Source organism: Ursus americanus, chromosome 5 (assembly GCF_024610735.1).
Source record: "Ursus americanus isolate L20-20 chromosome 5, mUrsAme1.1.p, whole genome shotgun sequence".
NCBI lineage: Eukaryota > Metazoa > Chordata > Mammalia > Carnivora > Ursidae > Ursus > Ursus americanus.
Window position 1 is genome coordinate 54,732,531 of NC_142131.1, and position 26,272 is coordinate 54,758,802.

The following is a 26,272-nucleotide window of genomic DNA, read 5'->3' on the forward strand; positions in this document are numbered from 1 at the left end:
CCAGAGCAAACCAATTCGCCTATGAGTCTAATGTGCAAGATGACCTAGGGTATCTCCAGGTCCTTGCTGAAGGTGGACACTGGAAATCCTTATAGTCTGCATCTTTTGTTTTGCATATGCAATATCAGTTCCCCTTTCTCTTCATAATAGCTCCTAGCTAGTAATTTCCTTTAGGGAACCAATCCAGTCCATGTGGTTGGAGGAAGATAACCCCATTCCAGATCTAGGAGTGGGTATGGCACCCATACCTAGCCATCCATCTAGGAAGCTCCAGTCTTGAGCATTCCATGCCCCTAGCCACAGCAATTGAGTCAGGATGGGCACATGACCCAAACCGGGCCAGTTAGAAGCACTTCTGGGATTTTTTCTGGAACTCTTGAGAAAGTTCTCTCCTTGGTGGTACTAAACCAATGGAATGTAAGCCTGGAGGTCATCTTGCCTTGAGGAGTGGAAAATCTACCTGAAAATAAAGCTAGTGCAGAAGGAAACAGAAGGTATTTACAGGCAAGGTGAGTCTTTAATACAACCTGGGCTTTTTAGTTATGCAGGCCAAAGCATTCCTTCTCGATTTAATAAAATAGGCTCATTGCAGTTTCTGTTACTCACAACCCACCAGTGTCTGATTAATACACTCATTATCCACAACAACAAAGAATTTTTCTGAAGACTGTATGGGCAAGGCCTGGGAAGGCTTACGGCAGAGGGCCCTGCCTCTAAGGAGCTTACAGTTGGATGGAAGGAAGACTGGAATTCCACGTTGCAAGAGAATTAAGAACAGGAAGTGGCCCTGTTAGCCACCACATGTCAGTTATGCTGAAGAACAGAGAAGGTAAGGGGAGCAAGAGATTCCAGGGAGGGGGGCAGGGATGATGAAGAGATTTTGGAGGAGAGGGAACATGAGAAGGACCAAACTTTGTGGTGAGGAAGTGAGGCAGTTTCGGGCCAGGGTTGAGAGTAGGGTGGCCAGGAGGGTCCTTGTGTGCTCTGTCTGGAAAAAACGGGCTGGGGTAGAGAGCGTTCCAATTGGGAGATAGTAGGAGGTCAGGTTGAGTAAAACATTTATTTTTTTAAGAAAAGGGCTTATTGGCCATTGCTTATATCAGAAGCAGTGCTAAGTCTTTGGGATTCTGCAATGAGGAGGCAGATGTAGTGTTGCCCTCCTGGAACTTGCCATTCAGTGGGGACAGACCGAACTGCCACTCGGTGGGATATTTGTGTCCAAGTAAGCAGCTACATAAATTAAAAGGATGATTTCAGATTATGGTAAGTATAACATACTGGAGAGGTGAGGGAAGGCATCTCAGAGCAGGTGACATGTATGCAGAGACATGAAGGATGCCAGGAAACCAACTCTGCATAGAGGAGCGTGGTGGGGAGGGCGTTCTAGGCAAGGGGGACAGCTGGGCAAAAGCCTCAGGAGGGAAAAGGCCATGACCAGTCTAGGCCCTCCGGCTATGGTGTGGGCTGTGAGATGGGATAAACTGTGTCCCTCCATCCTCATCTTCCTTGTTCTGCGCTCTACAGCTCCTTACAGATGAGGAGGTGGCCTTCTCAGCCCTGCTCTGCCTTCGTGGTTGAAAGGCCCTGGAAGACAGCTTCCACAGGAACAATGAGAGGAGCTGGCTCAAAGCCCCTACACGCTGCCCAGACCTTAGCCATCTCTGTCACTGGGAAACCAGTGACAAGAAGGGCCTGAGAGCCTCCTGCCTGGATGGGGTTATGCTCTGGGTCTGTCTTCTCAACGATAGGGCTGGAGGCATCTAGGTTATCCCTATTCTCCTCCCGTCTTTTGGCTAATGGCACATTCTTGTTTGCTGTGACTGGGGGTACTGAAAGGGGAGGAGACAGAGGGAAAAGAATCCTCCCAAGGAGGCAAATCTCAGTTGGGGGTTTGAGTACTTAACTTGTGACCAACAACCCTGATGGGGCAACCAGCCTGGGGCCTAAAGGAAAGACTTGAAGGGAGGTTGGGGGTAAGGAAGACTCAGAACCACTCCCGCACCCTGACCCGGGTATCTACAGGGCTCGAGGGAGCATTAGGGATGAGTATGGGACGCTCTCGCCTTGGGTGACTGGTGCCAGAAGCCCTGGGAGAGAGGCTCTCAGAGGGTGTGCCGGTCTCAGCTGCCATCCACACTCTGACTTTCCCTGCAAACAGGAGAGGAGTGGGGGACAGAGTGGAGAGCAGAACGGAGCTTGTCCATGGCAGCTGAGGTTCCAAATGACAGCCAGTGGGAACCATCATGGCTCAAAATTCGACCCATGGCTGAGCAGGCTGCAGCTCTCAGAGGAAAACAAGGCCCTTTTTCCATTGCCACTTCCTCCTCCCCAGCCCCAGGCTACGTCAGCACCCACATGGGCTGCTCAGATCGTGGTTTGCCACGGTGGTGGCCCAGCCTGGGGCTCAGGAAGTGACTCTCCCTTCAGTTCTATATGGGGTGCCTGTCACTCTTTCCGATATAGCTGATGGGCTCCGCCGGAAATATGGAGGGCCTGGCCTTCAATAGTTCTGGGGGCAGCTAGGCTCCTACCCTGTGAAGAGTTGTGAGGGGTGAGAAGGAACCTGAAGGGGCCAGGTCTGGCGGGGGCTGGGGGAAGGAGGCAGAAGGTGCACTGACAGAGGAGGAGGCTTGGAGGCCTGAAGAAGGACCAGGGGAGATGAAAGAGAAAATAACCCCGGAGTGTTGGGGCATGAAGCTATCTTATGTGCTTCAATTACGGATGGGGAAACTGGTGCCAGAGGAGAACCCCAAGTCCCAGGACAGGTGGAGAGCAAGCTCTGAGAAGGGCCCATGAAGAGTGATGCTGAGGCCTGAGTCAGAGGGGGCCCCCTGGCTCTGAAGAGGGAACCTGGCATGCTCCGATGGGATCCAGGAGCTGCAGGAAGAGACCATGGAGGATTTGGCCAAGGTTGGGGGATATGCCTAAGACAGTTGGGGTCACACATCAGACACAGGTTGGGCGGTGGGAGGTGGCACAGAGCATCTGTTAAGGGCAGAGGGAGTCAGTGAACACTCAGGTGGGGCTCTCCGGGTCCCTTCTGCCCCAGAGTTAACGAGCAGATGCCGAGAGAGGCTGCTGTCTTTGGACCTCCGTCCCTTTACCCTGTGCTGTGCAGCCCCTGTCCCAGGCCCAGGGCTATCAGGACCCTGGGCTTAGAGGACAGTCTGGCCTGTGGTGGCTTCTTTGCTCCTCCCCCCCCCCCCCCAGCTGAGTGTGCAGCAAAGCTGGCTGCAGAAATCTCTGGAAGCTTGTTGGGCAGGCAGAGGGAGGGGAGCGTTACATAAGAGCCCACTGATGTGCAGGAAGTCTAGAGCAGCCTTTAGATGAGAGAGGCAGCGTTCCCATCCAGCCTAGAAAAGCAGGAATAGCAACGGCAGTTATTTCTGGCCCCTCACCACCGCCCAGCCCAGCTCCGGGGCTGCTCAACTTCATGGTGGGTGAGCTTGGACCCTGCAGACCTGGTGGGAGGGGGAGGGAAGGAGGGGACAGGCAGCTCCTGGGGTTACCCCATTGTGGCACTGGCCTCACCCCCCACCCCAAAACACCAGGATGCGGCAGTCAGTGGTGGGTGCTTGTTTTTTCTGATTTTCCTTAATCTCTAAATGCATTCTGTACCCCCACCCCACCCCCAAGACACATTTACAGTGTGACAGGCTCTGTGCTAAACATCGGACAGGTATTTGTCTTTGCAATGCCTTGTGAAGTAGGAACCATTCTCACCCCCATTTCATTAATGTCGAAGGGGGCTCAGAGAGGGTGGGTGACTTGATTAAGGTCAGAGAGCTGGGCAGTGGGGGAGCCAGGAGTCCCATCCAGACAGTCTGGCTTCAGAACCTCTGGCTGAAACCTAGCTCAGGCCAAGAACCACATGTTCTCTGGGGGCCCAGAATGAATTGGACAAAGCTTTCACACTCTAGGGGTTCTGGAGTCAAGTCGAATAGGGCAGAGAGACATGTGAACAGGTCCTTTCAACAGTTACTTATCGAACATCTGCTCCTCTAGGCATTAAAGATACAAAAAGAAGTAAAAAGGTGACTCCCTCTTTTGCAGTTCGAGGTCTGGTGGGGGAGACAGACAAACAGGCAATCACAACAGTGTGATATGTGCTATCGTGGGGAAAGCACAGTGGTTGGGGGAGCCCCTCATCCGGCTCCCACTCACTGAAGTTCGTCCGGGCAGTCAGAGAGCCAACTGGCCATTTTGCAGGAGGCTGGGTGCGGAGTGCTGCTGTGAGCCAGCCAGGGAACCATGCAGTCCGCCGGGAGAAAGGGTGAGGTCTGGATGCCTCCGCCCGGCTATCACACACTCCCTTCAGGGGCCTCCCCATCAGAGACAGAGAGCCAGAACCCGGGACACCCAAACTGACAGGCAGCTCAGCCCAAAGGGGCATCCCTTTCCCTTGGTACAGCGGCAATGGGGTAGTCGGAGAAGCTGGACGAAGCGTCTTTTTTCCTTATCTCACCAGCGCCTCATCTACTCCACCCATATGGGAAGTCTGTGAGGGCAAAGTCAAAATGAGTGAGTGAAGAGGAAGCTGGAATACAGAACCAGGAAGAAGAGCTTCGCTCCTGGTTATCATACTGATAAGAGGAGATGAGTGGTAGGAAAAGTTAGCGCCTATCCTATCTCAGGAATGGGGGCACCTGGGTGGCTCAGTTGGTTAAGCGTTCCACTCTTGGTTTTGGCTCAGGTCGTGATCTCAGGGTCGTGAGATCGAGCCCCATGTTGAGCCGGCTCAGAGGGGAGTCTTCCTGAAGATTCTCTCCCTCTGCTCCACCCCCACCACTGCCCCTCAACCCCCCGCAGCCCCGCCCCAGCTCTCCAGCACTCTCAAATAAATAAATAAATAAATAAATAAATAAATAAATCTTTATCCTTAGGAATGTCCCCAGTGAGGTGTTCCTCATACTCCAGGCAGAAGAAGCACTTCTGTTCCCGTCAGCAAAGGGAGGGGTCTTTGGAACTTCTAGGACTCTATTTCCCTCCCTTCAAGCCTCAGAGAGAGCCATCACGGCAGGATGACCAAGTATTCAGGCTGATATTGGACTCAGTGTCTTTTAAAAAAAATCTATTGTGATAAAATATACATACCATAATATTTACCATTTTAACCATTTTTTTAACCTTTTTTTTTTTTTTTTTTTTAAGTCAACTCTATGCCCAACATGGGGCTTGAACTGAGGACCCGGAGCTCAAGAGGCGCATGCTGTACCGACTGAGGCAGCCAGGCGCCCCACCATTTTAATCATTTTTAAGTGTACAATTCAGTGGCATTAAATATATTCACAATGTTGTGCAACCATCACCACCATCCATCTCCAGAATTTTCTCATCATCCCAAACAGAAACTCTGTACCCATGAAACAAGGATCCTCCGTCCTGCCCCCTCGCACCCACCCCTAGCAACCTCTAGTATAGTTTCCATTTCCGTCTTGATGAATTTGTCTATTCTAGGTACCTCATGTAAGTGGAATCATAATATTTGTCCTTTTTTGACTGCCTTATCTCACTTAGCATAATGTTTTCAAGGTTCATCCGTGTTGCAGCATATGTCAGAATTTCATTCCTTCCTAAGGAATAATATTCCATTGTATGGATACACCACATTCTGTTTATCCTTTCATCTGTTGACGGACACCTGGCCTGTCTCCACCTTTTGACTATTGTGAATGATGCTGCTATGCATATTAGTGGGCAAGTATCTGTGGGCTCTTTTTTTTTTTTTTTTTAAGAAAGATCTCTTTTCTATTTTTATTTTTTTTTATTTGTCAGAGAGAGAGCATAAGCAGGGGGAGCAGCAGAGGGAGAGGGAGAAGCAGGAGCCTGATTGGGGGCCGATCCCAGGACCCTGGGATCATGACCTGAGCGGAAGCCAGACACTTAAGCAACTGAGCCACCCAGGCGTCCCTGGACTCTGTTTTTATTCATCCTCCATCAGCTACCCCAAGAGGGATTAAAGTTAGATTTAAGAAGGACTTCCTGATTTTGTACCACCAGTGACCAAAGCAGCAGCAGCTCCCTCTTTTCACAGTTTTAATAACCACAATCTCCTCTGCCTTCCCTAATCCCACCCCTAGACTGGGGTAATGCCCCGATTGGCTGCACTTGTATGGGAAAGAGGCTTAATAGGGGTTACCCTGGGGTCATAGCTATGGATGGTTTATTTTTAGGAGCTGGGTGGTGAGGGTTTCATTGTCTTCCCTTGGGCTCTGGGTATGTTTGCCACCACTCCCCCACCCCACACCCAGCTTTCTCCTTTCCCTGGCAAATCCAGGCTGTCTCCCTTTTTCTCTCCCAGGCTAAATTGGGAGTGTGAAGCTGCTCTTCTTCCCAATTTAGCTTCTGAATTAAAGTGAGAACTGAATGTGGCTGGAAAGCTGACTCCCATCTGTGTGTGAGAGAGAAAGGAGAGCAAGTGAGCATGAGCACATGCAGGGGGAGTCAGAGCAGGGGAGGCTGGTCTGGGCTGCTGCTCTTTGGTGCAGACACCCATCCTCAGGTGCAGGCAGCTGAGCAGAGAGACACCGAGGTCTGAAGGTTGGTGTTTTCTCAGGAGCGGAAGAATGCTACAGGGACACCATTCAAGCATTCCACAAAAAACGAGCCGTGCTTGTTGTGTGCCAGATGCTGGGGAAATAGTGGTGAACCCAGCGTCACCTATGCTCTGGCTTTCAGTCTGGTGGGGAAACAGGCACTGACCAATCAGGGGGAGGTGTCAGGAGGAAGAGCAGGGTGCCGCAAGGACCCGGATGGGATGCGGTGGGGACGTCGCATCCAAGCTGAGACCTGAAGTGCGTGTGGGAGCTGACCAAGTGGACCAGAGCAAGAGTGTATGGTGCACACAGAGATCCGAGTGTGCCTGCCTTCCGCCCAGGAGGGCGCCGGCACTGGGGGAGGTGGGCTCAAGGGGGCTCAGGAGTTTCCACCTGTTCCTCTTCTCTCCTCCCCTTCTTCCAGGAGAACAAAACCACATGACAGTGACTTGGGCCAGAGAAGTCTGGAAGCATGTGAGTCCCTGCTGCTCATGCTCTGAACAGTCAACCTGGCAACAGGGAACGTACGGGTCTCCATCCAAGTCGCCACACAGGTCCAAGATGGACACGGAACAGAGGAAATGGGATCTCTTTTTCTTGAGACTAAAGTTTCAAGAAGGGTCTCTGCTTGGTTTAGCTTACCTGATTCTTCCCAGGTTGAAGGTTGCTGGCTGAGTCTCTGGGGCACCTTCCCTCTTCTTATTTGATGGGAATGAGTCATGATGATGGCTGAGATGGGAACAGGTTGAAATCTTGGCAAGGACAGATCCTCTGTTAGCAGAGACAGGAGATAGCTCTCCGGGGGTGGCCATGCATTTCTCTGTCAGCTCTCGAGTTCCCCAAAGACAGGCACAGCTAAGGGATGCTAGTGTAAAACTCGCCATCAATATTTCAAGCAGCATTATTTATTTATCACTCATCTGGCTGGGACAAAAGGAGAGGGTGATTCATTAGGGATGCAGGGCTGGTGGGGTCATTTTGGGAAAGAGGTCGGGGAAAGATAGGTCATAAGGAGCCCCAACCTTGGCTCTTGCAAAAGTAACTTGGATCCCAGCATTGGAAATTAGGGTCTTTTTTTCTCCTTTTTTAATCCTGCAGTGCCCCAGATGAAAATAAGGGAAGGGGCTGGGAATAGGAAAACCTGGGGCAGGCCTGAGACTGCCACTGTGGCCATCAGGGAAACCATATCCAGAGAATCCTGCAGCCAAATGAGCTTCCCTCACTCTGGGCCTAGCCTGCCCCTCCCAAGTTCCCTACCCCTTGCCTCCTCTTGGGTCCCTCTCCTCACCTGACCTTGAAATTAGCTCCAGCAGCCCCTCTAGATGTCATTTCAGAAACCCATGTTGGGGAACGCCTGGCTGACTCAGTCGGTAAAGCGTCTGCCTTAGGCTCAGGTCATGATCCCGGAGTCCAGGGATCTAGTCCCACATGAGCCTGCTTCTCCCTCTGCCTGCCACTCTCCCTGCTTGTGCACTCACGCTCTCTCTCTCTGGCAAATAACTAAATAAAATCTTAAAAAAAGAAAAGAAAAGAAACCCATGTTGGGTCCCTTGGGTTGCAGGGCCCTTCCAGAGTCAGCTTGGCAACTCCCCTGATCCCAGGAGGGTGTCTGATCCTCACCCGAGGGGAGTACCTGCTCTTTGGGTCTGACCATCCCCCGGGGAGTGTGCAGGGGTAGGAAGTTATGGCTTGAGAATCCACAGCTGTCTCATGCACCTGCAAGGATGTTTTCTTCACGAACCTGCAACTCCAGGGAGTGGGGCATGAGGCACCCAGCTCACCAGACCTTGAGCTGACTGCGTGAAGATTCTCCCCTGCAGGGGTGGGGAATCCCACACTGAGAGTGAGCTACGCCACCTAGTGGGCTTTTTCCTCCTTGCAGGCATCCCTCTGCCCCATCCTGGCCTCCAGCCTAGATATGGGACAAGTTCTCAGGCAGAACCCAAATGGCTCCCTAATACTTGAGGTGCCCTTCTTCACCAGGAAGTCCTGACTCAGCGCAGAGAGGGAAAAACTAGAGAAATTTGGGAGAGAAATGACCACGAACTGGATGAAATTTAAGCCAGTGAGGAAGACAGCTGTGGCTTTAGCCTTCCTCCCTCTATTACTGTCTCTCCCTGTTATCATGGATGCCACTGATAGGGGGACCATGATTCAGAGCCCTCAGAAACCCTCCCTCCTCTGCTAACCCTCTTTCCTCCAGGCTAAGCAAGACTGGGCTCAGCTCTGCCGATCAAGGAAGAGCTGGCACAGGCTGGAGCTGCTGGCTTTCCTCTGACGTCACAGACTGGAAATCCCATTTTAAGCAGGTTCTCAGGGTGTGGGACACACACAAGAAAGGGAGGGGGAGCCAGCTGAAGCAGCTCCAGCCCAAGGACATTCTATCCAGGGACCTCAGGCCTGGAGGGCTGCCCAACGTCCCCAAATGGTTTGAGCATGGGACACAGGGCTAGACCTCAGCTCCCACTCAAAAGCTAATATCCTTCAGCGCCCCCGGGGGACCCAGGCTGTGATCAAGCATCCTCCACATAGCTCTAGCCTCTGTTCTGACCTGTCTTCCCCACTGCCCTGGCCTAGAGGTCTACTGAGGCAGATGGGAGCAGGCAGGTGGTCCCAAGGAATGAGATAGTAAGATGTCACCTAGACCAAAATGTGTCCCACCAGCCCCTCCCAGGAGCCTTTCCCTCCATCTCGTTGTCACCCTCCACCTCTCCTCTCCTCCCCTGCACCACAGGGGCCAGGCCCTGTGCCGAGTTCTAGGAGACTGACTGAATGTTTCCATGGCAACGGACCAAGGAGCCTGGAAATCTGAGCATGTTCCTGTTGATGCAGAGAAACCCAGATGTGCACGGAGAGCCTGGCATGGGGGAGCTGGCGGTGACCTCCTTAGCCGCTGGTCACCGTGGGTGTGTGTATCTGCGTGAGTGTGCACGCACGTGTGCATGTGTGTGTTATGCAGCAAATGGGCTTTAGGTTAGAGAGGGCCTAACCTGGTTTCCTGACCATATGGTAGCTGCTAGCATGAGACTGCACAGCATCTTACTCTCTGGAGATCTTTCTAGAACAAGGGATCTCTCCCCTGAATTATACCTGACACATCTTCTCCTTTCAGAGAGAGGCAGGGGCCAGTTTCCTCAGAGGCCAGTAGTGAAAGGAACGACCTTCTGAGGTCTGTTGACTGGAGGATTCCAGGGAAGATGAAAAGGACGTTTCTCGCCTCACCTTCACTGCAACCTCAGTTCAAGGGTTCTTGGCCAGTTCGGTGCAAGTGTGGCAGGAGGACATACCTCTGTGATGCCAGGGAAGGGGCAGGAAAGTCTCCAGACCTGGGCCCAGGTCCCCACACACCCTGTGCCCCACCCCATGCTCTGCCTCCTCCATTTTCCTTCCACAAGGCTGAGCTGCTATTTCCCCGCTCCCTTCTCCCTTCCTCCTCCTTGCCTTGCTCTCTCTATCCCCCCTCCCTCTCCACTCTTTTCCTTTGTTTTTCTCTTCCCATGCTGCCTCTGCTCCTCTGCCATCCTTTCCCTTCCCCTGGGCACTGCCTTGCAGGTCTCATTCCCAGCTAGTTGTGCCCCTTGGCCCTCCGATGGCCTTGGTTCTACCTCCCAAGGACTCGGACCCCATATGCTGCAACCTCCCTCCTTCTCTCCTCCAACCCAGCCCAGCAGCCCAGGGCTCAAGCCTTCCCTCCTGGCACCACAGGGACTGCCTCTCTGGCCCCAGCCTTTGGTCCCCTGTCCTCCTTCTGTCCCCAGGGTCAGACATACACCATGAGGCTGGCTCCCCATCACCACCTCTTCTCTCAGCCTACCTGTTTCCTCCTTTCAGAGTCTCTGGCTCACCGCTCCCCTCCAACATTCTTTAGCCTTTTTGGGCACTGTGGCCATCCAATCCCCCCGCCCTGCCCAACAGCCCCCAAATCCTATCCCTTCTTTCCCGGGAGCCTCATAGGTGTCTTTGTCCTTAGAGCTTTCACTGGCACTTTCTATCAGGTACCAGAAGGTCCACTGGGGGAGGAGGTCTCTGGGCAGGATTCTGAGGGACAAGACAACCTTGAGGATTGGGGCCCCTAGCCCTTAAGTCCTGGTCCCTCCTATTCCTCTCCTGGCTGTCTCTCTCTCTTTTTTTTTTGAAGATTTATTTATTTGAGAGAGTGCTTGAGTGCAAGCAGGGGTGGGGGGGAGAGAATCCTGAAGCCGACTCCCCGCTGAGCACAGCTTGATTCCCAGGATCCTGAGATTAGGGCCTGGGCCAAAATCAAGAGTTGGCTGCTTAACTGAGTCATCCAGGCGCCCCTGCCCTGGCTGTATCTTGACCGTCCAAACCATTTTCCCTGACGGAACCAGCCGAAGCCCAGCTTGTATCTGGGAGAGCAGAACTCCTGGGGCTCACAGTCTCCTCCCCACTCCCTCCTGCAGCTGGCCCTGCTTTTCACTTGAAGTCCTTCTCACCTGTGGACCGGAGGGGCAAGAACAAAGCAGAGGCTGGAACACATGAGGTGCCAGAAATTGGTTTATTGGCTCATCCAGTGCCAAAGGTCCAACGGGCACCCTCTTTCCACAGAATTGGAAGCCCTTTGGCTCCTAAATTTATTTTCTTCTTCACACACTCCTCCCGGCCCTGACTGAAGCCAACGCAGAAGCTGGGGTAGCGTGTGGGGCAAAGGCTGGGCTCATGAGAGTCTGCTCACATGGGGCCCAGTTTGCTTGGCACGGGAAGAGGGCTCTGGGGGAAAGGAAGATGAGCCCCCAGGTGAGGAGGAAAGGAGCTGGCTCAGCAGGGGCCTCTACAGTGGGCCTGAGGGGCGGAGGAGCCCAGCACAGGGGCAGGGCAGGAATGGGGGGCGGTGAAAGGGGAGGAGGTAAGAGGCCCTCAGAATCCCATCCTGTCAGGATGGGCTGGGGTCCTCTGAGCATCCGAGAGTAGGAAGGAGGGCTGAAAGCAGGGAAGGGCCAGCTGGGGCTTATGGTGGGGGGTGGTCACTGCTGGCAGGAAAGTCCTTTACCCCGAACTCCCCCTGCCCTAGACCCAGAAATACACACACCCACACACATACACGCACACACACACACACACTCTCACACGCATACCCCTAGAACCCCACTTATTTTTAGTGGGGACATGTAGCACACAGCCCTACCCGATCCCCCAACTGCAGCTCCAGCCTGGCCATCCTGGTCCTTTAAACACGCATTAAGGCCCTGTCCTCCATTCACAGGTATGGTCTGGAGCCCTTGGCCAGGTTCTCTGAAGCTTTCCCCATTCCCTCCTGGTCTCCCAGGTGCCTTCGGGCCCATCTCTGGTTATTCTGGGCTGTGACTCCCCCCCCACCCCCCACCCTAGAGAGAGAAGTGAGGGCATGTTAGGACCTCAGAAAAGGGGATGGCCATGGTCTTCAGCAAGGCACTGCATGGGTGGGGGCAGGACTGGAGCAGGGGGAATAGCAATTTGGGCTCTAAGGAGCCCCCACCTCCTTGGGTGGCTCAGTCCTCAGCAACTCCTCCAGCCTCTACCCCCCCACCCCCACAGCAGGGCCTCCCTCCTCTTTTCCAAGCCCTTCCAGAGGAGTGGTCACTGGGCAGGCAGCCATCTGAGGGGCCCTAGGGCCTGAGACACGTGGGCTACTGGCACAGTGTGGAGCAGGGGCTCTGCAGCCTGTGGGGGGTCAGGACCTCAAGCCAAGTCACCCCCACCAGAGGTCTTCTTCTTGGGCCGGGTCTTCAGTGTCTTGGAAGCCAGTGGCTGTAGGAAGGAGGGAGGAAGTCAGAGGGCTCAGCGAGGCTCACATCCCCTCCCCACGTCCCCAGGCTCTGGCCTGGGCTCTCACCTCAGCTTTGGGCACTTTTTTGACAGGTTTGACCCGCTTAGGGGCCTTGTCTCCCATATCATCTTCAGAGGTCTCTGTCCGGGGATCTGCCTGGTTTGTGCTAGACCTTAAACTCAGGGCAGGGTCATCTCCTGGTTTGGGGGAGCAAAGGAGAACATAGGTCTGGTGGCTTTCCTGCCTGGCCACCATGCCCTCGTGGTACCCCCTCCCTCTGCCCAGCCCGGGGCCCTGCCTGTACCTAAGTCCTCAATGGTGTCCAGGAGGCTGCCGGGGCTGGGTCGGAGTCGGCCGTCAGGCCCCTGCAGGGGCAGCGCATCCTCGTCCCGGATCAGGGTCAGGTCCTGCATGCTGAAGCTTCGGAGCTTCTCTGATAGCACCCCCTGGCCCTAGGGTCACCACCACGCACCGGGAGAACCGGAGGAAGGGGCGGGGTGGAGATAGAGGTCACCATGGAGCACGGGCAGCCCCTGAGCTCAGCGCTTTCCCCACACTGTCCTCACCCCCACCTACAGCAGCGCTGACAGCCTGGGGCCACACCTTCCCTTTGGACAGAGGAGGAGATTGGCCCGGGGAGTGGAAATCACATAGCTGGAGGCTAGTAGAGCCAGGCCTGGAAGCCTGAGTTGCAAAAGCCCCAGACCATCACGGCACCGAGGACACAATAGCTGCAAAGGGGCTTGGCCAGGGGCATGACATGAGCGAGGTGGGGTCCTGGGAGCCTGGGTCTGCCCCCATCTCACCTTGGCAGCGGCTGTGACCGCGGCATTGGCAGCCAGGTTCAGGCCCCTCTTGCCCACCCTCATCATGGTCTCATAGCTCTTGTCTCGGGCCTGTGTGATGTACTCGTCGATCTCCTGAAGGGTTGGAGGGGAAGGAGCAGGAGGTGAGGGGTGGGCCCCACTGGCCAGGCCCTGCCTGCCCTTGTTCCCCCCTGGACAAAGGCATGGCCTGCTCCCAGAGGCCAGGGCACTGCCAGATCGCTTCGGGTTCTGGGCACCCACAGGGAGAGCCAGGAATGTACACGGCTGCAGGCACTGGGCTGCCCCGGCCTGGGGCAGGTGAGGAAGTCAGCGGAGAGTGGGGGCAAACCTTCTCCTTGTTGGACAGTGTCGGGTGCACGAACTTGCGGTAGAGCACGCTGGAGCCCTTGGTGTAAGGGGACAGCAGCCATATCACAAAGGCGATCTTGAGCTCAAAGTAGAAGGGGAACCTGTTGGTGGGACAGAGGCAAGTGGCAGAGCCTGGGATAGGGAGTGCAGGGTGAACTGATCCCCTGCAAGACCTTGGCTGGCCCCCCACCCTTAGTGCCCTGGGGGCCCCACGTAGCTCAGGTGACTGGGCATTTCTCATCTCCAGGAGAATGGGAGGCTCAGTTGAGACTCCAAGTGGGACGGTGAGAAGTGCCCCAAGCAGGAATCCCCCTCGGCAGTGGCTCTCTGCACGTTTTATTCCTAGAGTTCCAGGCCTCTCACTCTGACAGACGACTCCTACTCTTCTGTCCTAGGGTCAACACCAAGGTGAGCTCCCTAAGCTTCCAGGTCCACTCCTGGGTATGCACCCCCTTCTCTTCCTGCCTTCTGCCCATGAGGAAGACTGAAGCTTCTCCAGCTGTGCTCTGGATCCCATCCCTTGCTGTCATGACATGACTCTTGCTTTTAAGGATTGCTGTCCATTCCCTGGCTCCTTCTCCTCAGGCCACAGACCCCTTCACACCTCCTACATCCTCACAAAACTTTTTCCTTTGTTTGTGTCGAGAAGCATCTATGCTCCCTGTCCTCATTTCTAACCCATTATTCTTTCCTAATCTGACCCCACTCAACTTCGGCTAACACTGTTTTCCTCAAATGCCACTGGCCTTTACAATCTACAAATGCAATCATCTTTTGTCCTCTACCTCTTCGTGAAACTTTCTCCTCCTTGTCTTACATTGTTCTGTGCTGTTAGTCCTCTCTTCCAAGAGGCATGTGCTCACCCGATAAACATTTTTTGGGCTCCTGCTGTGACTGTACATATAGGTGATTAAGACATTCTCTGTCCTCCAAGAGCTCGTAACATAGTCTAGTCTAGTAGTGCTTTGAAATGGCAGCATTGAATGTTTGTAAGACTGAATCCTATTTTACAAACAAGGAAACCGAGACTGACAAAGCTGCAATGTGCCCAAGGTCATACAGCAAGTCTGGCAGAAGCAGGTTGCCTGAATTCTATGCTGGTGCTTTGGCTGCCACTGGAAAGAAAGGTGGGGGCTATGTCTCTCATTCTACTGATCAAGCCAGGCCTGTGTGGGGGAGGGTGGACATTCAGGACCCCACGGAACCGTCGGGGGACTCCACCCCAGCTCTCAATCTTTGGTTTGGCTGGTGGGGTAGAGTCTAAACCCTGGACCCTGGGGTGCAGGGCAGGATGCTGGACCTCACCAGGAAAGCACGATATCCGTGAGGGTCTCAGCCGTGGTGAAGAAGGCGAAGACGATCCAGTACATCATCCATTTCACCTGAAGACACCGAGGGCAGTGTTAGCTGGGCCTCAGGGGGACACCCAGGACCCCGTGTCTGCTTGCCGACTATGCTGGAGGTGTGGTGGGGAAGGGACCCTCAGGGTGGGAAGGGACATCTCAACTTTGCCTGTGGATCTCACCAGGGCTGGGGGAAAGGAACACAAAGGAACCTTCGGGAAGCAGGGTCTCATTAGTGCTGAGGCATTGGTACAAAGTCACTCCTGTCTGGAATGTGACCCACGGTCCTCCCCCATCTCTGCCCTGTGGGTTGGGTGGGAGATGAAGTGTCACAAACTCACATATTCCTTCACGTTTTTTGTCTTCACGGCCTTGTAGGAAGAATAGGCTGGGTACAAGGTGCCAAAGATGAGCCTAGGGAGGCAGGCAGGGTTACTGGTCCCCTCGGCCAAGAGCAGTGGCCTCTCCCTCCCAGCTCGGCATCAGTCAGTCCCTGGGTAGGTAAGGGGAGAAGGACAGAACTCCAGAGTGCCACATCAGCTGGACTGATGAACTCAGATCAGTGCTTATAGTCAAAGTAGTTCAGCCTCTGGTGATACACAAGCATGGAGGCCCCCAGACGGTTAGGGTGATAAAGGTTCCCCTTTATCATTCAGGTTTTCTCCAGCCCCTTAGGTGGGGAAAGACCTAGAGGCCAGAGGGTCCAATGTGGTCTCTTTAGCCATGAACACTGGTTATGCATAAACATATCATGGGGAATGGGGGGGGGTCTGATCACCACCACAGGTGTCTTCCTTCTACAGATATGGTGCTCATTCGTACCCATCTACCCTTAACCTTTACTTTCCTGTCTCAGAACCAGGCTGGGTAGGGCCAGGTCTGTAAGGGAATGTGACACCGCCTAACAGGGCACTCTATGTGGCAGTCAGAGGCACCGCTGTGGCGCTGGGGAGCAGAGGGCACAGGGGCAGGAAGCCCTAGAGGGGCAAAAAGTTTTATTACCTCATGTAAGCAGACTTGGGACCAAGTTCAACTTGGCGGGGGGCGGGGGGGGGGACTGGGCTTGAGGCCCTGGCTGTAGTACAACCTGGTAGTGACCCCATTAGAGACCACATACAGGACACATGTGAGGGAATAAGAGGAATGATGCTCGAGGGAGCTCATCCAGGTAAGAGAGAAGCAGCCACTCCGAAGGCCACAGGGAGGTACGAGGCCCCAGGATTCCCTCTGGGGTGGGATGGGATGGGGGAGGAAGAAGGGAGACCCTGGTGGGTCTAGAAGGTGCCAGAACACAAGCACATAACAGCACCGAATGGGAGGGAATCCTGGGCTGTCAGTCCCCCACAGTGGAGGCTGAGGGGCAGTGTCCTGAACCAGGGCAGGGCTTGGCTGAGGCCCATGCGGTGCCCCTGCCAGGCCCAGCTCCTTGACAATGTGTGGGTATTGCCCGTTCTCACAGGAACCTGCCTCATAGAACTGACCTGTGGAGTTGGGGTGGGGGGTGGAATCCTCAAGGACAAAATGTGGGGTGTGGGAGCAGGCTTCCCTCCTGGGGCCCAGGGGAGGCGGCAGGGACACAGCTCCACAATGTGGCTAGCAGCCTGGAATGAAGGCCACCTAACGCCGTCCCCTCTGTGGCTTTCACAAATCCAGACTGAAAACACACATCCTCTCCCGGTTACCTCCCACACTTTGTCCTCCAAGCATCTCTGCTTCCCAATACCCAGATGTCCTCCCTGGGGGGCCTCCAGAGCCTGAACCCTCATCTCCAGTGTCCTGATAGTCAGTGGAAGAGGGAGGGGGCCAAGGACCTAAGCTATGGAATGATGAGGCCCTGCCCTGCTCTCCACTCTTCCATTAGCCCTCTCCCTGCAGGAAGATGAGGGCCCAGGTCTGAGTTGCCCCTCCAGCAGAAATCTGCTAGGTGGGGGAGGGGACATGCCACCTCCCCTCATAAATCAGGCCACGATGCCCGGGCCTAGGATGAAAGAAGGTGAAGGAACAGGAAAATTAAAAATAAAAAGAGTGAGAAGCCGGGCGTACTATGGCTCCTCTAATATTCCCCCCTCCGGTCCTGGGTCCTACACCCCATGTCTTGTCTCCGAGGACCCCAAATAGGGACGATGTGCCTTTAGGTGACTCTGTTGTATGAAGCCACGGAGCGGTCCATCCAGGGCTTCAACACCCCTCTCCCCCATCCCTATTCCCCATCCCCCTCCCAGCCGGCCGCGCCCCGCCATCGCCGCACTCACACCACCAGGCGAGAGATGATCCAGGACACCATGGCGGGGTCGGGCGGGGCGCGGGGCGGGGGGACCCGGCCCGGGCCGAGGATGCAGGTGCCGGAGGTCGAGCGGCGGCGGCAGCAGCAGGAGCCGCAGTAGCAGCAGCAGCAGCCGCAGCAGCAGCCGCCGCGGGGGCCGCGGAGCGCCGAGCAGCCGCGGTTAAAGGGGAGGTCCCTGCCGCAGCGGCGGGCCGTGGGCGGCGGCGGCTCTTAAAGGGGAGGCCCCGGCGGCAGCGGCGGCGGCGGCGGCGCGCCCCCTGCACCTGCCATCACCGGGCATGCGCCTTTGACCCTCAGCGCCCTGCCTTCTAATCACTCGTTCCTCCTTCTTGGATTCCGAGCCCTGGTTTGAGGTCCTCACAGGCCTTCAGGTTCCATCCTGAAATCCTAGCCCCCAGATCCTACCCTCCTCCTGCCTTGTCCACACCAGGCTGAAAAGCTTGAACATTCCTCGAGGAATACTAGCTATGACTTATTGAGTGCTTACTAACTGCCAGGCCCTGAGGTAAGAGCTTAACCCGCATTATTTCACTGAATCCTCACTACCATTCAGTCAGGCAGAGGTTATAATTATCCTCATTTTGAAGATAAGGAAACGGGACGCTTAGGGAAGTTCAATAATTTGCCAAGGTCACAAAATCACTAAGTCATGCAGCTAAGATGTAACCCATAAAGTCTACTTTAATCAGGCCATTTCTCCCAACTGCTGACCCGCAAACTGTCCTCCCCCACTACAGGCCCTGTAAAGACACCCACCCAATAACTCCTGAAGTATAGCTGCACCTGTCCACCTTACCCCTTCTTGGCCATCACCAATCACCCCAGTTGGAGGAGGACCAATCCCCCCTGCTCTGATCTGCTTTTTTTAGGTAGTCATTTGCTCAGCTTTGCAAGGGAATGAGCCCATGCTCTCAGGGGAAATACCCCGGGGCAGAATGTGTTTAAACAGAAGGGTTGGAGGCCCTACGTCTAGGTTGGAGATGGATCCAGAGGCTCCAGTTCCACCCCCACCAGCAAAGGCTGGCAGCAGTGTATGCCCTAATTCTGAAGACATTTATATCCAGAATGTAGGCTAGCCCGCCTCCTGATTTTCACCAAAGCAACAAAGCTCCAACCTCTGCAACCCCCTTTTCTCCCCATTGCTTTCCTTTCCTGTTCCATTTCAAAGCTTCTGCATTCTTTAAGTGGAGGTGTAAGTCTTCTGGTGATCACAGCCTCGACCCGTGCCCACCCAGGCTGAAAGGACAAGCTCAGAGCTCTGTATTTCAGTTATGGTCCTATTCAAACTCGGTATCCTTGAACCGCACAATGGTCTATTTCCACCCTAATTGTATTTCCAGGCTCAAACACTTTGGAAGATGTTTTCCAACAGGGTCTGGAGAAGCAGCCTCTGATGACCCCTTTTGCTATTCTTTACAACTTCCGCTTCAAAAGGCCTTTTCTAATGGGAACGTAGTCTGTCCTCACTCTTCAAGCCACTTTAATTACTGTTGGATTAAAAAAAAAAATCCTATTTGGGTCTTTTCCCACCAACTCCAAGGTGGATCCAGGGCCACGTGTTTCCTATGTGGGCAAGCCAGGCCTCCTGCTTTGCGGAACCCCGCCACTGATTGCCCAAAACCTTGCTCATGCCATCCCCCATCCCTTACTCCTGACTGCCCCAGGAAGGTCAGGACTTCACCTTTCCCATTCCATTCACACAGCATAAAATGTGGAAAACCCGTCTTTTCTCCCACCTTCTACCTCAAGTGACCTTTTCCCTTCACCCCCCAAGCCCACAAACCACAATTACTTGGCACTTTCATCTCTCAAAAAGGCACAAATTCAGGAAGCAAAGGGTAATCGGAAGCAGCCACGGAATGAACATCTGAAAATGAACTATCCTCCACCTTCAACCCGACTCAACCTGCCTTCGCTTTGTAGAATGGCTGGCACAGGAAGAATTTAGTCCACTCCAAACAGATTTGTTAGATTTTTAATAAGAACGTGGAAATCCCAATCAGCCCTTCAACAAAATTAAAATACAGAAAGTGAAATTAAAAGTATTCTACAGTAAATGACTTTTATTTAAAAAAAAAAAGTAACTGTGAACATATAAACAAGCCTGCAGGGCACTACAGTACAGCTGGAAAGTAGATACATTTTCCAACGTATCTATGGGCCAATGAATTCCATCATTTTCAAATAAATTCTTAATAAAACTCCACAGAGTTGGAAAGTTTTGTTGAAAATATTTCTGGACAAAAAACCCAAAAAACCAAAAAAGCCTCATGTAGGAAATCAAACTTTCCTTCGCATTCGGAAGTGTAAGAGGAGTCCCAAGGGAACGCTGGTAATAGGTGAAAATGTTTCCTGTGTCACCAGTGTGTGTATTCGTAAAACACACCACAGCTCAGACGTGACAAAATTCTTTCTCAGTTGGCTGTTCCCTCAAGAAAGGACTGAGATGGGAGGGGAAGAAAACTAGAAGAATCCTAAAAAGCCAATTCTTTTAAATTCTGCTTTGGCTGATTTTGTGCTATAATGGGCAGTTGATTTCTAAAAATCATATTTCTTCAAAGATTTTTATCGAAAGGAAGACTAAATGTAATGTGCCTTTCCTCATAATCCAGGAAAACAACTGTGGTATTTCAAAAATTCTAAAAATATCTACTTTCATGAAATAGTAACTATTTCACTACAAACCTATTTTTCACTAAATACACACATTTCCTAATCCTGGAGCCTCCTGGGAAAAGCAGTGGGTTCTCCCTGGGTCCTGCAAGACTCCAGTGTTCACGGGAGAGATTGTGGGGAATGGCTTCACCCCGTCTCCTGGGATGGGCTGTGTCAGAGGTCACGTGCAGAGACACTGTCAGGCTTCCACCAGGCATGTTTAAGCAATTAGCCCCTACTTGTACCAGTAATGGGATTCCCCCTACCTCCAAACACATTCCCACTTCACTAGGCACGAGAGAAAAAAGAAAAGAAAGGTGTGCCCACATTCCCGGTTTCCATGGATCTCAAGTCACGAGAATGTGCAGGAAAGCCCAGCAATGTTCAGGCAATTCAGAGTCCCAAAAGACCACAGGATGGGGATGTGGCACCCTCGGCTTCGAGTCTGAAACTGTGTGTGTGAACAGTGCGACTTTCCTGTGTCAACCTTCAGTGTTGAGGCAGCGTAGAAAAGAGTGGCTGGAGAGTTTGTAATACTGACCACACTGGCTCCAAGTGAAGGGCCTCTGCTCCAGCAGAGAAGCCTGCCGTTCCCTGTATGTGTTGTGAGTGAAAGACCTGCTTCACAGGGGAGTTTGGAGTTTCTCCATGCCTAAGACCTTGCCAGTTTGGATTCATGAGCCTTGAGGGTGCCAACAGCATCTTTCACTGCATGATAAATGATGTTCTTCACCTGGAGAGAGCAATCAGCAGTCAGTTCATGGCAGCCCCACATTATATTCTCAAACAAAAAATGTATTTTTTTAAAAAGATTTTTATTTATTTATTTGACAGAGAAAGTGAGCGCACGCGCGAGCAAGCATAAGCGGGGGTGGGGGGGGGGGCGCAACAGGCAGAGGGAGAAGGAGAAGCAGAGTCCCCAGTGAGCAAGGAGCCCAATGTGGGGCTCGATCCCAGGTCCCTTGGATCATGACCTGAGCCAAAGGCAGACGCTTAACCGACTGAGGAGCCCCACAAACACGTATGTCTTACACGGCCTATAAAGCCTACTAGTTAATGAGGAAACCCCTCAGCCAGGACCGCACACTTCCCGAATCAATCCTGAAGATGATTTACAAATCACAGAGGATGTAAGGTCTATAATCAAAAAAGAATGAGGACTCCATTTGAAAGGCTATATAATCACTTTCACCTATGTGCTTAGTAAGTGCTGGGCACTACCACTAAGCTTTTCATGTGGACTTTCATTTCATCCTTTCCACACTATTATGAGGTTGATTCTATTATTATCCCCATTTTACACATGAGAAACTGAGGAAACCAAGGTCTTGTGGTTAAGAACCTTGCCTAAGGTCCCAGAGCTAACAGGAATGCACTAAAACAACAGTGGGCAGGTTGGATTACTGGAAAAGTTTTCCCTCTGTGCCTGTACGTATTTTCTAATTGTCTAAGAGGAACACATATTATACATCAAGCAGGAAGGAACAGTTAGAGTCACTAAAATAACAGGCTAAAAAGAGTTTTAAACCGAGATAGTGATAATTTCTGGGGAGGGAAAGTAAGGAGACAGAATGGGGAAGGGTACATGGAAGCTTCAATAATGTGGTTGTTCTGTGTGTTAGTGTTGTTTCTCTGTATGTACAGGATGCTTTAATTCTTAAGCTGAGTGATGGGCACACAAGCTTCCTTTTGCTATTCTTTATTAAATTTTTGTACTAATTCAACAAATACTTACTGAGTACCTACTATGTATCAGATATTGTGTTAGGGAAAAGCAGGGAATAAAAGAGTAAAATCCCTGTCTTCATGGAACTTAAATAGCTTACATTCTAGTAGGGATAGAAACAAACAGATAAAATACATAATACGTTAGTGAAAAATATGACAGGAAAAAAAAAAAAAGCAGTGACAGAGGACTGGGAGTGTGGAGGTGACACGTCCCAAGTAGAGAGACCTAATGGCGGTGTGGTCAGAAATACGTATGCCTGCAGAGTTGCATTTTATCTGTAGTATCAATGTTACCTATTTATCCACGTTACTGGACTTTGTCTAAGAACTTTCATATGGTTGAAATGTTCTAAATTTTAAAAAAGGAAGAGCAAAAAAGATTGGATCAGGGTTGAAGGTGACTGAATCTACTGGCGGGAGGCAGAGAGACTGCGTATTCGGATTGCTGAAGTTCTGCCTGGGGAATCTCGCTTCCTGATTTTTTTTTCTTTCAATGCTACTGCAGCACCCAATAATTCTTAGGGACATGGATGGCAGTCCTAGCAGGGCTTGAAGGAATTGAATCTGCACAGATATGTATTGTGAGAAGCAGCCCTGGGGAAGTGCCCTTCTTAGAAACATGCTTGGAACACACTGCACAGTGCTTTCGCCACCTGCCTGGGAAAAGTCAGTCTCATCACTTATCAGCACTAAATACTCTATCTCCCAGGGACAGAGAAATAGAAGGTGATGGCAGAAATGATGACGCTGAAAGACGAGTATTCTCTAAAAGCGAATGTGACGAGGACTGATGCAGAATGTGCACTCTTTGTACGTAGCCAAGTAGGAGATGAGGAGACAGAGTGGGGGTGAAGGAGGAGTTATTTACCTGCAGTTTATCCTCATGGTTTGTATGAGTGTTAGAGAGATGCCTGAATTCCTGTGTCAGGCGGAAACAGTGCTTCACATGTTCTGGAGATACAAAGTCTTCCGCTACTTTTATGCAACTGTATAGATTGTGCACCTGGGAGGGGAAAAGTACAGAGGGAGAAGAGCCATTAGAGAGTCGGCAACACCTGGAAAATGTCTATGATATAGTTTAAAAAATAAACAAGCAAAAAAATCCCAAAACTTGAGCAATACTTCCAATATTCCATTTTCTTAAAACCAAATACAGAAAAATTGCAAGTACAAAGTTATACATGAAAATGTTAGTAACTGCACAGAAAAGGCTCTGGAGAAATACACACCGAACTGTTAACAGTACGCTACTTCTGGAGAAGGCAGGATGAGGGGACTGAATAGGAGTACAGCACAGGTAGGTGAGCTACAACTTTCACTTTTAAAAAAATGGTCTCCCTTATTGAAAAATTTTTAAATGTGCATTTAAAATTACACAGAAGAAAACTAAAAAGCAAAAAATAAGTTGCAGTTTAAGAACAGCCAGTCCTTCAGAGCAGAGGGGGTTGGGGGGATGGGGTAGCTGGGTGATGGGTACTAAGGAGGGCACGTGTTGTGATAAACACTGGGTGTTATATGCAACTAATGAATCGTTCAACACTACATCAAAAACTAATGATGTACTATATGGTGGCTAACTGAACATAACTGAAATCAAAAAGAAAAGAAAAGAAAAGAAAAGAAAAGAAAAGAAAAAAGAAAAGAAAAGAAAAGGAAAGGAAAGGAAAGGAAAGGAAAGGAAAGGAAAGGAAAGGAAGAGAAAGAGGACAGCCGGCCCAATCTGGCCACTTATATCTCTCGCCAGATCAGTAAGAAAATCAGAAATTGGGAAGCCCATGGAACCAAGTGGAACCCACCTGGTGTGGGGCTCCAGCAGGTATGAAAACAGCATCTCCCAGGAACTGAACGATGGCCCAGCCTTGCACACCATACTCCTCATAGAGTCGCTTACGGAGGGTCTGGTCCAGGTACCAACTTTGGTCATGAATTGGGTCATGATCAGGGGGATTCTCTTGGCCTTGCTCTTCTCCAACCTGAAGCCATAACCAAACCCAAAGATAGAAAAGTCAATACATAAATATTATTAACAGCATAAATCCAGCTTGCTGAAGCAATGTCCCTAAGTGGGCCAAATCGTCTGCTTTGTTCTATTCAACTTCCTCCAGGTGTGGATTCAGGCCTTCAGGGCATTTTGACAAAAAGTACAGGTCTTTAAAGCCAAGACACGCCACAGGAGAAACCCTAAGCGGGCTGTTTCAGCAACCCCAGACCCTTAATCTGGGAGCTGGGAGCCTACCCAGGGGCATACCTTTCGGAGCAATTCCCGGATCTTTTCTGCATCCTTGGCTGCGTAGATGTGCCACAAAGCACCGGGCTTCTCCTTTCCATCGTGAATCCTCTGCTTTGTCACCTCATCAGCATCCCCCTCATCAATTGTCTTGAGTACCTCTGAGAAGAGCAAAATTACTTTTCAATGTAACCAGCCATTTCAGGACCTCTGAGTAAAGCGAAATGTCCAATTCAAACAAATTTAGCCTCTACTATTCTCCATCTCTCTGGAATAATATAAAGTAGAATAAAAGAATCAAAACTCGTATTTGTCTAAGCTTCCTATACGTAGGAAGAACAACCCTAAATCTTCCTTAGAAACTCAGCATTTTTTGGAGGTTGAGTTTTCTTTTAAAACATAGTTCCTGCTCAAACTGCATAGCCACATCTTATTTCAAATTACAGGTCATTTCCTGCTATAAGTAGACACACTCCATACACTTTCTCAAGACCTCTTCAAACTCTAGGGTTCTATGGATTTAAGGCCATGAAATGTAAAGCTTCTCTGGCAAGTTAAGAGGGTAGTCTTCTAATGCTTGTCTGTTATAATCCGTTAAAGGACAACATAATGGAAGGATCTGCAGGTGTGTAGTATTAAAAGCAAAACTGCAGCAGCAAATATACCACAATAATGACACCAATAATCCCTGAACTGTGATAATCCCTGAACTATGAGATTTTGACTTATTTTTTTTTCTTTAAAATTTACTATGTTTTCTAAAATGTCCATAATTAACACATATTAATTTTACACTGAGATGGCAGGGAGTGCAAATGCAGCAAAATATCACTTTGATGCTTCAATTCTGTGCCAGTGTGCTGGACTTATCATGTCACCTCACAGGTGATCTGGCTGATGGACCAAGTGAGCCAGTTGGCCCTTCCTTCTTCATTCCTCTTTCTGATGCTATACACTCAGTGGAAAAGGGAACATTCCCATAGAGAGAATGACTCTGGTCAAAGATACACAAGTACTACTCCTCTCTTCTAGAACTTCCTTTCATCTAGCAACATCCACTGGGTGCATAACTATGCATCAGGTCCGGGAGAGTTAAGAAAAAGCCACTGGCCCGAAGTGAGGAGGAAGACACTGATTTACTCCTGAGGCCAAGCCTCACCATCCTGAAGTAGTGGCTTCTAGAAATCATACCTTCATCATGGGCACCCTCCCCGATGGGGATCCCAACATACACCATCACATTAACTGCATCAGACACATCTAAATGGAGGTTTGTTGTGCCAACTCTTCTATCTTCCGCAGTTATCAAGCCTGAGAGAAAAGGAGGATATGCAGGGTGAAAGGGCAATATTGTGAAAAATTCACAAAGACCCTACAAGTACAAACATACTCAAAGATGTTCTTAGATGGTAAAAGTGCGAAAGTGAAGTCTATCTGTTTATTAAGAAGTCATTCTTCTCATTTCTTTTCTAGGTTTCTTTTTTTTTTTTTTTTTTAAATTTTATTTGTGTCAGAGAGAGAGAGAGAGAGCACGAGCAGAGGAGGGGCAGAGGGAGAAACAGAGTCCCCGCTGAGCAGGGAGCCTGATGTGGGACTCGATCCCAGGACCCTGGAATCACGATCTGAGCTGAAGGCAGACGCTTAACTGACTGAGCCACCCAGGTGTCCCTTTTCTAGTGTTTTAAGACTGATTTCTAGCTCGGCTGACACTATCATTCGATTTGGCCATTGAACCAATTCACTGCCCCCTGCCCCCAACAATCTCTCCTTTAAAAGCAAAACTGACATGGGCATTACTGACATTCAATGGAAGCTTGGATTTCACAGTGATTTATGGCCTTACTGTGACTCCACAGAGAGCCTGCTGGGTAGCATGGTACTCAGACTTCTTCACTGTTATTTCGTCAAGTCTTTTAAAAACTAAGAATCATGTCTTCTTGCACAGAATATTTGAGAGGAAACATTACAATTATTGGAGATATACAAGTTACAGATATGACGCAAATCAAAATGACAAAAGCAAACACATTCAAAACCATCCTGGGGTGCTTGGCTCGTTCAGGTGGTAGGGCACAAGACTCTTGATGTCAGGGTCTTAGGGTCAGCCCCATGTTGGGTGTAGAGATTACTTAAAAGTAAAAAAAAAAAAAAAAAAAAAAAAAATCTTTAAAAAAACAAACAACAAATAAAATCTTTTAAAAAAAAAGGAAAAGGAAAGGAAAGAAAAGAAAAAAGAAAATAAAGAAAGAAAAGGAGAAGAAAAGAAAAAAAGGAAAGAAAGGAGAAGAAAAGAAAAGAAAAAAGAAAAGAAAGGGAAGAAAAGAAAAAGCGGTGCCTAGGTGGCTCAGTCGGTTATGCGTCTGCCTTCGGCTCAGGTCATGATCTCAGGATCCTGGGATTGAGCCCTGCATCGGGCTCCCTGCTCATCGGGGAGTCCGCTTCTCCCTCTCCCTCCTCCCCCCAGTCATGCTCTGTCTCTGTATCTCTCAAATAAATAAATAAAATCTTAAAACAAACAAATAGGGGTGCCTAGATGGCAAAGTCAGTTAAGTGTCCAACT

At 50.9% G+C, this 26,272-nt stretch overlaps 2 protein-coding genes across 5 annotated transcripts in view; both read right to left on the reverse strand.

Annotated features, from left to right (window-relative positions):
* Positions 1-11,038: 11,038 nt before the first annotated feature.
* REEP2 (receptor accessory protein 2) lies at positions 11,039-17,241 on the reverse strand. Of its 3 annotated transcripts, none has more exons than XM_045794589.2 (8): positions 17,071-17,241; positions 15,160-15,232; positions 14,781-14,857; positions 13,456-13,576; positions 13,107-13,220; positions 12,605-12,746; positions 12,367-12,497; positions 11,039-12,281 (listed from the first exon to the last, which is right to left on the reverse strand). In XM_045794589.2, the coding sequence occupies exons 1-8, from the start codon at positions 17,100-17,102 to the stop codon at positions 12,213-12,215; spliced, it is 759 nt and encodes a 252-aa protein (XP_045650545.1). In that variant the 5' UTR covers positions 17,103-17,241; the 3' UTR covers positions 11,039-12,212. The 3 variants fall into 3 exon arrangements, with proteins under 3 accessions (XP_045650545.1, XP_045650544.1, XP_087718355.1); XM_045794588.2 differs by having other exon boundaries at positions 12,605-12,752; positions 17,071-17,239; XM_087862229.1 differs by lacking the exon at positions 17,071-17,241 and adding an exon at positions 15,487-15,858 and having other exon boundaries at positions 12,605-12,752.
* A 1,822-nt stretch (positions 17,242-19,063) lies between these two features.
* KDM3B (lysine demethylase 3B) overlaps positions 19,064-26,272 on the reverse strand; it is a 62,714-nt gene continuing 55,505 nt past the window's right edge. For both annotated transcript variants that reach the window (XM_045794591.2, XM_045794590.2), the window contains 5 exons: positions 24,904-25,023; positions 23,734-23,873; positions 23,282-23,458; positions 22,354-22,488; positions 19,064-20,490 (listed from right to left, as the gene is read on the reverse strand). In XM_045794591.2, the coding sequence (XP_045650547.1) occupies positions 20,410-20,490; positions 22,354-22,488; positions 23,282-23,458; positions 23,734-23,873; positions 24,904-25,023 (653 nt within the window). In that variant the 3' untranslated portion in view covers positions 19,064-20,409. The remainder of the gene's footprint in view (positions 20,491-22,353; positions 22,489-23,281; positions 23,459-23,733; positions 23,874-24,903; positions 25,024-26,272) is intronic.